This window comes from Dendrobates tinctorius, unplaced genomic scaffold, assembly GCF_039654945.1.
Source record: "Dendrobates tinctorius isolate UK_male_01 unplaced genomic scaffold, ASM3965494v1 ptg000214l, whole genome shotgun sequence".
Taxonomy (NCBI): Eukaryota; Metazoa; Chordata; class Amphibia; order Anura; family Dendrobatidae; genus Dendrobates; species Dendrobates tinctorius.
In genome coordinates, this window is record NW_027361881.1 from 144,274 (window position 1) to 157,198 (window position 12,925).

The 12,925-nt window shown below is 50.2% G+C and overlaps 1 protein-coding gene across 1 annotated transcript; it reads right to left on the minus strand.

The window, feature by feature from the left end:
• Positions 1–1,470: 1,470 nt before the first annotated feature.
• COTL1 (coactosin like F-actin binding protein 1) lies at positions 1,471–12,880 on the minus strand. The gene is made up of 4 exons (XM_073554867.1): positions 12,579–12,880; positions 8,953–9,035; positions 3,183–3,340; positions 1,471–2,551 (listed from the first exon to the last, which is right to left on the minus strand). Exons 1-4 carry the CDS (start codon positions 12,653–12,655, stop codon positions 2,441–2,443), a joined length of 429 nt encoding a protein of 142 aa, XP_073410968.1. The 5' UTR covers positions 12,656–12,880; the 3' UTR covers positions 1,471–2,440.
• Positions 12,881–12,925: the final 45 nt, after the last annotated feature.

The window sequence follows — 12,925 nt, forward strand, 5'->3', positions numbered from 1 at the left end:
CGTAGGTCTGTATGGAAAGTAGATGAGTGCACAGCAAGTGTTAGGCTCACCTGACAGGGTTGTGAGAGTCACAACACCTATAATCGCATAAAACAGCGGCAGCAGTCTGCACGAGGTCCAAGGACTTGGTACAAAGAGAAGGCTGGTAGTGCAATAAGAGACTGCGCTGCTGTGGAATTCTACCGCAGCAGCGCAGTCTCTTATTGCACTACCAGCCTTCTCAATGTTTACTAACAGGGAGGAATATTTATCTAAGATTCCCGAATGGAGCACCAGGTTACAATCCTCATTCTGCTTCAGGGCATGTTGTAGCCTCACAGGTACCCCTCACAGGACTGGCACTGCCCTCCCCCATACAGCTACCCCCTCACAGGACTGGCACTGCCCTCCCCCATACAGCTACCCCCTCACAGGACTGGCACTGCCCTCCCCCATACAGCTACCCCCCTCACAGGACTGCCCCCTACAGCTACCCCCTCACAGCACTGCCCCCCCATACCGCTACCCCTCACAAGACTGCCCCCCCCCCCCCACAGCTACCCCCTCACAGCACTGCCCCCCCATACCGCTACCCCTCACAAGACTGCCCCCCCCCCCCCTACAGCTACCCCCTCGCCTCTCATAGCTTCCAGCAGTAGGGGGGAGTGACTTGGGGTAAAGCGGGGTCCCTAACCTGTGGCTCTGCATTAGAATCACACCTAGCACACAGCTGTGAAGATTTGGTCTCCAGCCAGTGACTTCTCCACGTCACCCCACATTTCTAGGAGAAGATTTGGAAGTGCACAGACTGGGGGGTGCAGAGAGGAGGACGCTGCACATAGAGGGGGCTTGAAGTTGGGACAGGTGTGAGAATAGTGTGGGTAAGGTGGGACGTTGTGGATGTAAGTAAACTATGGAGAAGGGGGCACAAGGTCTCGCCCTGAGTTCTGGTGGGACACTGGGTGTTATAGCTTGGGGGGCTCTGGATGTGGCTCACAACCATCTCAGAGGTAAGAAGATTGGGACCACTGGGGTAGAACACTTTCCCCGTCACTAACCGTGCATCAGTTGTGTTGGGGACGGAGCCCCTCATCGTGTCTGAGCCGATAGGCCACTACTGCCCCCATCATCCCACAGGGACGTTGTCTGTCCGGCCTGCGGCAGACACACCACATCGCACAGATCGCCCATTGTCTGGCTCCCGGGTCGTTCCCGCTCCTGTCTGACCCCCTGAATTCTTCTGTATCAGTGGGGGACGCTCCCATGTTTGGGATTTTTTCAATGTAAATTCACATATTTGGTTCAGTGTGTAGGAAGAAAGACCCCTGACCGGACCCCCGAGAGGCTCTGACCCCCACTGCAATAACGCACTGGATGTCTATAGGCTTACCCTACAGTACAGCAATGACTGACCCCTCTGACAGCCCGCCTGTACGTCACGTGTAAGCGGTTGTCAGGCCGCCCACCCAATACACACAAAGCAACACATCATGGGAAAAAAAAACAGTTTTATTCCTGGCGCTTTTTTCTGACCGTTTCTCCGTCCAGTCCACAAAGATTCAGGTTTCCGTCTCCCAGATCATTCACATTTTGGGATTAGGAAATAAAAAGGAATAAAAAAACCTAAAACATTTCATATCAGTAATAAACGTCATTCCTGTAAGCGATAAATGGCGCCAGCCCCCCAGAGAGTGGCGCCCCCCAGAGAGCGGCGGATTCCAGTTTATTTCACAAGCAGAGCCCCCCATAACCTGGGATATGACAGGCTGACCAGGGGCCGTGAGATGGAGTGCAGTGGAGGCACAGGGGTCTCCGCTGATCACAGGAGATCACTGCTGGAATGTATAAAAAGAAAAAAATCCCCCCATAATAAAAAGTGATGAGGATGGATGATTGACATCTCCAGTCACATTGGATACCACGCCATAACATGGGCTTTACTTCACCCATAGCACAGAAAGCAAGATTCTGGGGTGGTGGGCGGAGCTTATTCATCTAAGCCCCACCCCTTATGAGTGGGGGAAGAGAGGCGACAACTGCTGCCCCCTGTGGCTGGATGGAGCAGTCACATGTGGCTGGAGTTGTGTGGTTATACGGGGGCTCTACTGCACATTAAGGAGCCCCCTCGCCGCACCATTGTAGGAGAGAATCCCGAGCTCCGGCATCGTATACGGTTCCCATCTTTCCTGCTGCCAATCTGAAAAGATGACAAACATGGAGGATGAAGCTGGGGGAGTGGCTCTGGAGGAGACCCTCTGCAGTGCAGACCCCGGAGGTGCCGTCCATGGCATCCTGAAGGAAGTGGAGCAGTGAGCGGTGCTGTGACTGCCTGAAGATGGCACATGCCTGCGGAGCAACCAGCAGGGCGGCGTCACTGAGGGACGAGGGAACGGGGAGAGAAGAGTAGAGATCAGAAATAACAGTTTTATCAGCGTCTCCCCGGAGCGGCGCAGAGGGGCCATTATTCCGTCTGGGCGTCGTAGTTGGCACCGCCGGCCTTCTTCAGCTCCCCCCGGATGTAGTTTTCCTCCAGATCCTTGCAGTCAGTGATCACCAGCTCTTTGGCAAAATTCTTAAAAGGAAACAAAAAAAAATAAATAAAAATAATATTTGAAAACATTGCGGAGCCATTATCCAGCAATGAAGCAGCGGAGGGTCCGGGGTCCACGGGACGGGACCCCAATACTCCGAATCTCGTGACCCCAGCAGCCCCATCTACGGGAGATTTAGCCGGAGAGTAAGGGGGGCTGCAACATATATACACAGAGAGTCCACCCTGTCCCCCGATCCCGGGATCATCCGAGAGGAAGAGCTCAACATCGAGGCAACACGAAACACAGCTACATAATAGGGCACAGACCCCCCCCCCCCCCATATCTGCCCCCTTTGGCCACTAATGATATTCCCTGTACAGAGGGTCTCATTATGAATCCCCCCCACACACACCCAGTGTGACCTGCGGCTCAGCTGCCAGGCTGCAGTGCACCATATGGCGATCTCACGGCTTAGTGCTCCTCACTAGGATAAAGCAGGAGCTCCCAGAAGCCGAGACCCGGAGGTGGCGCTCACTGCCCAGCATATGGGGGGGCTCTTCTGGACCCCCCACCACAAGAGAACATTGTGCAGCCGTTATACATGGCTGCTCCGCTGACAGCGCCAGCACACCGCCCAGACGACGCAGGGGGCGCTCCCGAGCTGCCTACCTGGACCACATCCTTCACCAGGGTCTTGTCGGTGCCAATCTTGGCTCGCTGCAGGCCGCTGACATCTTCGCCGATCCAAGTGATTAAGGCGAATTTCACCCTCTTGCTGAGAGCATCGCCGGTGGTGAATCTGATGTAGGCGAACTGCCGAACGTCGTCTGTAGCGGGAGAAGATGGGGAGACCATCAGGTGCACAGCGATCACAGCACACAGGAGTTGTCAGTAAATCTGCCCATTACAATGTATCACTGGTCAGCAGGCGAATCGGAATGGAAGGGCTGAGTGACAAACATGGCCGGCAGGATCGCCCCGTACCAGAAGCTGCGGCAGACGACATATCGGATGGCACCCCGTGGAGGGGAGACCCCAGTATCTATAATATACAGTCCGGTCTCATGACTGAGCAAATGACGGGTCACCCCGACCACCAGTATTGTACAGCCATCACAAGTCTGCACGTGACATCGCATGGGCGCCATTACTTCCACAGCTGCTTGTATCACCTCAGAAATATCTCACAAGTCACATAATAAACATTTCTAATAGGCTGCGGGCACAATCCTGGAGTAAAAGATCTAAAAATGTTGCTAAAAGTTTCCCAAACAGGATGTTACTATTTATCTCTGTATACAAGGAGCTCCCTCTAGTGGTGGCTGCAGACAGGATCTTATCATGTATCTCTGTATACAGGGAGCTCCCCCTAGTGGTGGCTGCAGACAGGATCTTATTTACAGTTGTGGTCAAAAGTATTGACACCCCTGCAATTCTGTCAGATAATACTCAGTTTCTTCCTGAAAATGATTGCAGACACAAATTTTTTGGTATTATCTTCATTTAATTTGTCTTAAATGAAAAAACACAAAAAGAATTGTCCTAAAGCCAAATTGGATATAATTCCACACCAAACATAAAAAAAGAGGGTGGACAAAAGTATTGGCACTGTTCGAAAAATCATGTGATGCTTCTTTAATTTGTGTAATTAACAGCACCTGTAACTTACCTGTGGCACCTAACAGGTGTTGGCAATAACTAAATCACACTTGCAGCCAGGTGACATGGATTAAAGTTGACTCCACCTCTGTCCTGTGTCCTTGTGTGCACCACATTGAGCATGGAGAAAAGAAAGAAGACCAAAGAACTGTCTGAGGACTTGAGAAACCAAATTGTGAGGAAGCATGAGCAATCTCAAGGCTACAAGTCCATCTCCAAAGACCTGAATGTTCCTGTGTCTACCGTGCGCAGTGTCATCCAGAAGTGTAAAGCCCACGGCACTGTGGCTAACCTCCCTAGATGTGGCCGGAAAAGAGAAATTGACAAGAGATTTCAACGCAAGATTGTGCAGATGTTGGATAAAGATCCTCGACTAACATCCAAACAAGTTCAAGCTGCCCTGCAGTCTGAGGGTACAACAGTGTCAACCCGTACTATCCGTCAGCGCCTGAATGAAAAGGGACTGTATGGTAGGAGACCCAGGAAGACCCCACTTCTTACCCCGAGACAAAAAAAGCCAGGCTGGAGTTTGCCAAAACTTACCTGAAAAAGCGTAGAACATTTTGGAAGAATGTTCTCTGGTCAGATGAGACAGAAGTAGAGCTTTTTGGGCAAAGGCATCAATATAGAGTTTACAGGAGAAAAAAAAAAAACAGGCATTCAAAGAAAAAAAAAAAAAAAACCACAGTCCCTACAGTCAAACATGGCGGAGGTTCCCTGATGTTTTGGGGTTGCTTTGCTGCCTCTGGCACTGGACTGCTTGACCGTGTGCATGGCATTATGAAGTCTGAAGACTACCAACAAATTCTGCAGCATAATGTAGGACCCAGTGGGAGAAAGCTGGGTCTCCCTCAGAGGTCATGGGTCTTCCAGCAGGACAGTGACCCAAAACACTTCAAAAAGCACTAGAAAATGGTTTGAGAGAAAGCACTGGAGACTTCTAAGGTGGCCAGCAATGAGTCCAGACCTGAATCCCACAGAACACCTGTGGAGAGATCTAAAAATGGCAGTTTGGAGAAGGCACCCTTCTAATATCAGGGACCTGGAGCAGTTTGCCAAAGAAGAATGGTCTAAAATTCCAGCAGAGCATTGTAAGAAACTCATTGATGGTTACCGGAAGCGGTTGGTCGCAGTTATTTTGGCTAAAGGTTGTGCAACCAAGTATTAGGCTGACGGTGCCAATACTTTTGTTTGGCCCATTTTTGGAGTTTTGTGTGAAATGATCAATGTTTTGCTTTTTGCTTCATTCTCTTTTGTGTTTTTTCATTTAAGACAAATTAAATGAAGATAATAATACCAAAGAATTTGTGTTTGCAATCATTTTCAGGAAGAAACTGAGTATTATCTGACAGAATTGCAGGGGTGTCAATACTTTTGGCCACAACTGTATCTCTGTATACAGGGAGCACCCCCAAGTGATGGCTTCAGACAGGATCTTATCATGTATCTCTGCATACAGGGAGCTCCCCCTAGTGGTGGCTGCAGACAGGATCTTATCATGTATCTCTGTATACAGGGAGCTCCCCCTAGTGGTAACTGCAGACAGGATCTTTTTATGTATCTCTGTATACAGGGAGCTCCCACTAGTGGTGGCTGCAGACAGGATCATTTGATGTATCTGTGTATACAGGGAGCTCCCACTAGTGGTGGCTGCAGACAGGATCTTATGTATCTCTGTATACAGGGAGCTCCCACTAGTGGTGGCTGCAAACAGGATCATTTGATGTATCTGTGTATACAGGGAGCTCCCACTAGTGGTGGCTGCAGACAGGATCTTATGTATCTCTGTATACAGGGAGCTCCCACTAGTGGTGGCTGCAGACAGGATCATTTGATGTATCTGTGTATACAGGGAGCTCCCACTAGTGGTGGCTGCAGACAGGATCTTATGTATCTCTGTATACAGGGAGCTCCCCCTAGTGGTAACTGCAGACAGGATCTTTTTATGTATCTCTGTATACAGGGAGCTCCCACTAGTGGTGGCTGCAAACAGGATCATTTGATGTATCTGTGTATACAGGGAGCTCCCACTAGTGGTGGCTGCAGACAGGATCTTATGTATCTCTGTATACAGGGAGCTCCCACTAGTGGTGGCTGCAAACAGGATCTTATGTATCTCTGTATACAGGGAGCTCCCACTAGTGGTGGCTGGAGGCAGGAAGCGTTTTACCGTCTGTCCCTACAGGGGATTTGGAGCTCTGCATCAGAAAGATGCTGTTATTAAGTTAATACAAAAAGAAAACTTAGCCTCAGGTTTGTGGCTTCCCCTCTGGTGTAATGAATATTTATAGATCGGGTCGATGATTTAACAGAACAGATCATCAGCAGGGAATCTTCCGCATTCTTCAATAGATAAGAGACAATGACCCAGGTTGTTCTATTCGCGGAGTTAATGTCCGTCTGCAGATAGAAATTCACTGGCGGTGCCAGGAAGTGTCAGCAGAAAAACCAGCGACTCCGACAGAATATTTGGGGAAGGTAAATATTGTTACAACACATTCTGCTGTTCTGTACATGGATCTAGAGAGGAAATGCGGATCCGCTGCTGGGACGTGACACAACGAGGAGCGGAAGAGACGCACGTCTGCTCGCGGGGCTGTATCCACAGCTGTAGGGTCTGATGGAGGGCGCTGTTCACACATTGCACCTGCAGAATTAGGGCGATTGTGCGACTCATCCTCCGTACACAACCTATAGGAATGGAATATAACCACTCCCCTCTAAATGTCTTTCAACCAATCAGAAGAGCAGAGAGAGCAGACGATTCTTAGGCCCTGATGTCTTCTGGCCCCCAGCTTGGCCCTGCGGAGAATCATTTTCTGGGCACCTTTTGGCCCCTAGTTGACTTTTGGTAGGAGGTTTCCTACATGCCGTTATTTTAAGGATTTTGACTTTCCCTTTAAGTTTGTGTCTTCACCTTGTACCATCACGTCTGAGCCTCCGCTGGATGAGGAATGTCAGGGGCGGCCGGTGTGGGCCAGGACATGTCAGCGTCCGTCACCCACAGCCACTGCCAATAGTGACGTACAAGGAGTACATTGGGAGGGGATGTGATGCTGGGAGTTGTAGTCTCAGGCCCGGGGCAGAGTCGCAGGTCGCGGCCCCATATTTAACCTCTTGTGATCGATCCCTCGTCCTGACTCTACAAACATCAGCAGCAAAGTCCAAATATCATCGAGAAATCCCATTGTTTCCCATCAGTAAAGGTCAAAGAATCAGGACGGAGCCGCGGCCGGAGGACAATGGACACAGAGGGTGAGGAGCAGGTAACGGATGTGCACAAACACGGCAGGTAAACAGCTGAAAGCTGCTGTCACCGCGCTCAGCTGCGCTCCTCGGGGACCCCACAATTACACCGCCACATAATTACACCCCACACTCAGCGCCGGCGTGTCACAACAGAATCAGCGCGGAGCCGACCAGGAACAAATGGAGAGAACACCAAGTAAAAAGATTAACCAATGGGGTGGAAACTGTCAGCACCATGCTGACTGATGGTCCCCTCACTGCTCTACTATGTGGCCATCAGCCATGGCATTACATCCCGCCGCCTGAGAGCTAACAGTCTGGCTGTAAATTCAGCCCTCAGCCGAATGCTCCTGCTTACTGACGGTCTCCTCAGAGGTAATCTCCTGTCATATTATGAATGTGTCTCTTCCTGCAGGGTCATCTCACCGGAGCGCAGCTCTGCTCCTCTATGGCTGCCATTAATGCTGGTGGTCACTAGTGACATACGCGAGGCGTGTCTGTTCTCAGATAGGAGATAATTGGGCACAATACGCTGTATACAGCGGACGGGCAGCACCCCCTCCCCCAGCGGCGCACACAGCGGACGGGCAGCACCCCCTCCCCCAGCGGCGCACACAGCGGACGGGCAGCACCCCCTCCCCCAGCGGCGCACACAGCGGACGGGCAGCACACAGCGGACGGGCAGAATCCCCCTCCCCCAGCGGCGCACACAGCGGACGGGCAGCACCCCCTCCCCCAGCGGCGCACACAGCGGACGGGCAGCACACAGCGGACGGGCAGCACCACCTTCCCCAGCAACGCACACAGTGGACGGGCAGCACCCCATGACGCACACAGCGAACGGGCAGAATCCCCCTCCCCCAGCGGCGCACACAGCAGATGGGCAGAATCCCCCTCCCCCAGCAGCACACACAGTGGACGGGCAGCACCCTGCGGCGCACACAGCGGACGGACAGCACCCCCTCCCCCAGCGGCGCACACAGTGGACGGGCAGCACCCCGCGGCGCACACAGCGGACGGACAGCACCCCCTCCCCCAGCGGCGCACACAGTGGACGGGCAGCACCCCGCGGCGCACACAGCGGACGGACAGCACCCCCTCCCCCAGCGGCGCACACAGCGGACGGGCAGCACCACGCGGCGCACACAGTGGACGGGCAGCACCCCGCGGCGCACACAGCGGACGGACAGCACCCCCTCCCCCAGCGGCGCACACAGTGGACGGGCAGCACCCCGCGGCGCACACAGCGGACGGACAGCACCCCCTCCCCCAGCGGCGCACACAGCGGACGGGCAGCACCACGCGGCGCACACAGCGGACAGGCAGAATCCCCCTCCCCCAGCGGCGCGGACAGCACCCCGCAGCCCACACAGGGGTGGCTGGGATCCATTTGCTGATCCTCGGTGCAGTCAGGACGGGCCTGAACACGTCCCCCACAATACCATCTCTCCACATTCCACATTCTTGGCCCCGGGGGAGATTTCCTCATTGCCTGCAAGATGCAGTGCAGAGGAGGCGGAGGACCCCTTACCTGTGCAGGTGTTCACAAACTCCTCGTAGCTCGACCCCTGCTCACCTGGGACGATCGTGGATCCCTCATATTTAAATGTGACCCTAAAATGTAGAGAGAAGAGAAATATGAGTGATCAATAGAAGCAGAAACACCAGCGAATATCACCTGCACATATAAGAGCAGCGTACATCACAGGAATCCCAGCAAACGTTATCTGCAAATATCTCCATACTAGCTGAAGAGCCCGGCGCTGCCCGGCCATAGTAACTACGGTTAGTTATAACAAATTATAATGATTATCCTCCATCCCATAGTCCAGTGCCCATATACCCGTCATACATATCCTCCATCCCATAGTCCAGTGCCCATATACCCATCCTCCATCCCATAGTCCAGTGCCCATATACCCATCCTCCATCCCATAGTCCCGTGCCCATATACCCATCCTCCATCCCATAGTCCCGTGCCCATATACCCATCCTCCATCCCATAGTCCAGTGCCCATATACCCATCATACATCCTCCATCCCATAGTCCATATACCCATCATACACATCCACCATCCCATAGTCCTGTGCCCATATACCCATCACACATCCTCCATCCCATGCCCATATACCCTCCATCCCATGCCCATATACCCATCACACATCCTCCATCCCATGTCCATATACCCATCATACATCCTCCATCCCATAGTCCATATACCCATCATACACATCCACCATCCCATAGTCCAGTGCCCATATACCCATCATACATCCTCCACCATCCCATAGTCCTGTGTCCATATACCCATCATACATCCTCCATCCCATGTCCATATACCCATCATACATCCTCCATCCCATGTCCATATACCCATCATACATCCTCCATCCCATGTCCATATACCCATCATACATCCTCCATCCCATGTCCATATACCCATCATACATCCTCCATCCCATGTCCATATACCCATCATACATCCTCCATCCCATGTCCATATACCCATCATACATCCTCCATCCCATGTCCATATACCCATCATACATATCCTCCATCCCATGTCCATATACCCATCATACATATCCTCCATCCCATGTCCATATACCCATCATACATATCCTCCATCCCATGTCCATATACCCATCATACACATCCTCCATCCCATAGTCCCATGCCCATATACCAATCATACATCGAATCCCTGTCATGGCCGCCCAATCTCCAGACCTGAACCCCACTGAGAACCTCTGGAATGTAATCAGGAGGAAGATGGAGAGTCACAAGCCATCACACAAAGAAGAACTGCTGACATTTGTGTATCAGGAGCGGCATAAGGTCACCCAAAAGCCGTGTGAGAGACTGGAGGAAAGCAGCCAAGACGCAGGAAAGCTGGGGTTAACAATCATGGGGATTCCACAGAATACTGATCTCTGAACTCTTCCAGAGGTAAAACATTAGTATTGTTGTGTCTAAATGATTATGACCTTGTTTCTTGGCATTGAGGTCTACAAGCACTCGGCATTTTTTTGTTCTTTTGACCATTTCTCATTTTCACAAAATAAAATTTAGTGCTTGGAGATTCGGAGACATGATGTCAGGAGTTTATAGAATAAAAGAGCAATTTACATTTTACTCAAAAACATAAAGAGAAAAATCAGAGAAACTGAACATTGTGCAGCGGGCTCTTAATGTTTGCCAGAGGTGTGTGTATACACACACACACACACACACACACACACACACACACACAATACAAGCGTATTATATCACACCCATACATCCCATCAGTATATGCTATATATAGAGCAGCAGCGTATATCAGTATATACTATATATAGAGCAGCAGCGTATATCAGTATATGCTATATATAGAGCAGCAGCGTATATCAGTATATGCTATATATAGAGCAGCAGCGTATATCAGTATATGCTATATATAGAGCAGCAGCGTATATCAGTATATGCTATATATAGAGCAGCAGCGTATATCAGTATATGCTATATATAGAGCAGCAGCGTATATCAGTATATGCTATATATAGAGCAGCAGCGTATATCAGTATATACTATATATAGAGCAGCGTATATCAGTATACACTATATATAGAGCAGCAGCGTATATCACACCCAGACATCCCATCAGTATATACTATATATAGAGCAGCAGCGTATATCAGTATATCCCATATATAGAGCAGCAGCGTATATCACACCCATACATCCCATCAGTATATACTATATATATATAGCAGCGTATATCACACCCATACATCCCATCAGTGTATACTATATATAGAGCAGCAGCGTATATCACACCCATACATCCCATCAGTATATCCTATATATAGAGCAGCAGTGTATATCAGTATATACTATATATATAGAGCAGCAGCGTATATCAGTATATACTATATATAGAGCAGCAGCGTATATCACACCCATACATCCCATCAGTATATACTATATATAGAGCAGCAGCGTATATCAGTATATCCCATATATAGAGCAGCAGCGTATATCAGTATATCCCATATATAGAGCAGCAGCGTATATCAGTATATCCCATATATAGAGCAGCAGCGTATATCACCCATACATCCCATCAGTATATGCTATATATAGAGCAGCAGTGTATATCACACCCATACATCCCATCAGTATATACTATATATAGAGCAGCAGCGTATATCACACCCATACATCCCATCAGTATATACTATATATAGAGCAGCAGCGTATATCACACCCATACATCCCATCAGTATATACTATATATATATAGAGCAGCAGCGTATATCACACCCATACATCCCATCAGTATATACTATATATAGAGCAGCAGCGTATATCACACCCATACATCCCATCAGTATATACTATATATAGAGCAGCAGCGTATATCACACCCATACATCCCATCTGTATATCCTATATATAGAGCAGCAGCGTATATCACACCCATACATCCCATCAGTATATCCTATATATAGAGCAGCAGCGTATATCACATCCATACATCCCATCAGTATATACTATATATAGAGCAGCAGTGTATATCACACCCATACATCCCATCAGTATATACTATATATTGAGCAGCAGCGTATATCAGTATATACTATATATAGAGCAGCAGTGTATATCACACCCATACATCCCATCAGTATATCCTATATATAGAGCAGCAGTGTATATCACACCCATACATCCCATCAGTATATACTATATATAGAGCAGCAGTGTATATCACACCCATACATCCCATCAGTATATACTATATATAGAGCAGCAGCGTATATCAGTATATACTATATATAGAGCAGCAGTGTATATCACACCCATACATCCCATCAGTATAATCTATATACACACTGTACACATACTTACACAATGTATCATACACATGACATTATAGCAGCAGATAGCGCTGTACACCGCATCATACACACAGCGCAGAGCCGGCTCTCCCCAGGACTGCACAACACACCCTGCAGTGAGCACTGCACGCAGAGTGTCAGCTCTTGAGGCCACATGTCACTCCTGTGTAGTTGGTAGGATGGAAGAGTTACAGGCGGGTTGTCAGTGGGAAGTTGTCGGGTCGGGGGGAGGGGGCGGCCGCGGGGACAGGCCCCTGGTGTCAGACCGCCACTCACCAGCTGATGCCATTAGTGTCGTCTCGGACCAGGTTGTAAGCTTCTCGGCAAGACTCCTTCTCGATCTTAGTCGCCATCCTGGGGTTGCTGCAAGTCACAGGAGAGAGGAGCAGCGAGTGCGGGACACGGGAGCCCTGGGCAGGTGGAGCAGTCCTCGGTGCAGCAGTGCTCGGTGCAGGTGGAGCAGTCCTCGGTGCAGCAGTGCTCGGTGCAGGTGGAGCAGTCCTCGGTGCAGCAGTGCTCGGTGCAGGTGGAGCAGTCGCTTATCCCCCGGCCGGCAGCTGACACTGGGCTGGAGCTGCTCATTCCTTTTCTTCAGTAGCATACATGGGAGGAGCCTCCGGTGG

What these genes read in the sequence shown, in the direction of transcription:
- COTL1 (XM_073554867.1), bottom strand. Translation starts at nt 12,655, where the DNA reads ATGGCGACTAAGATCGAGAAGGAGTCTTGCCGAGAAGCTTACAACCTG. An exon ending in GACACTAATGGCATCAGCTG is followed by an intron (nt 9,036 to 12,578) that starts GTGAGTGGCGGT and finishes TCTACATTTTAG; the next exon opens with GGTCACATTTAAATATGAGG. An exon ending in GTTTGTGAACACCTGCACAG is followed by an intron (nt 3,341 to 8,952) that starts GTAAGGGGTCCT and finishes CTCCCGCTACAG; the next exon opens with ACGACGTTCGGCAGTTCGCC.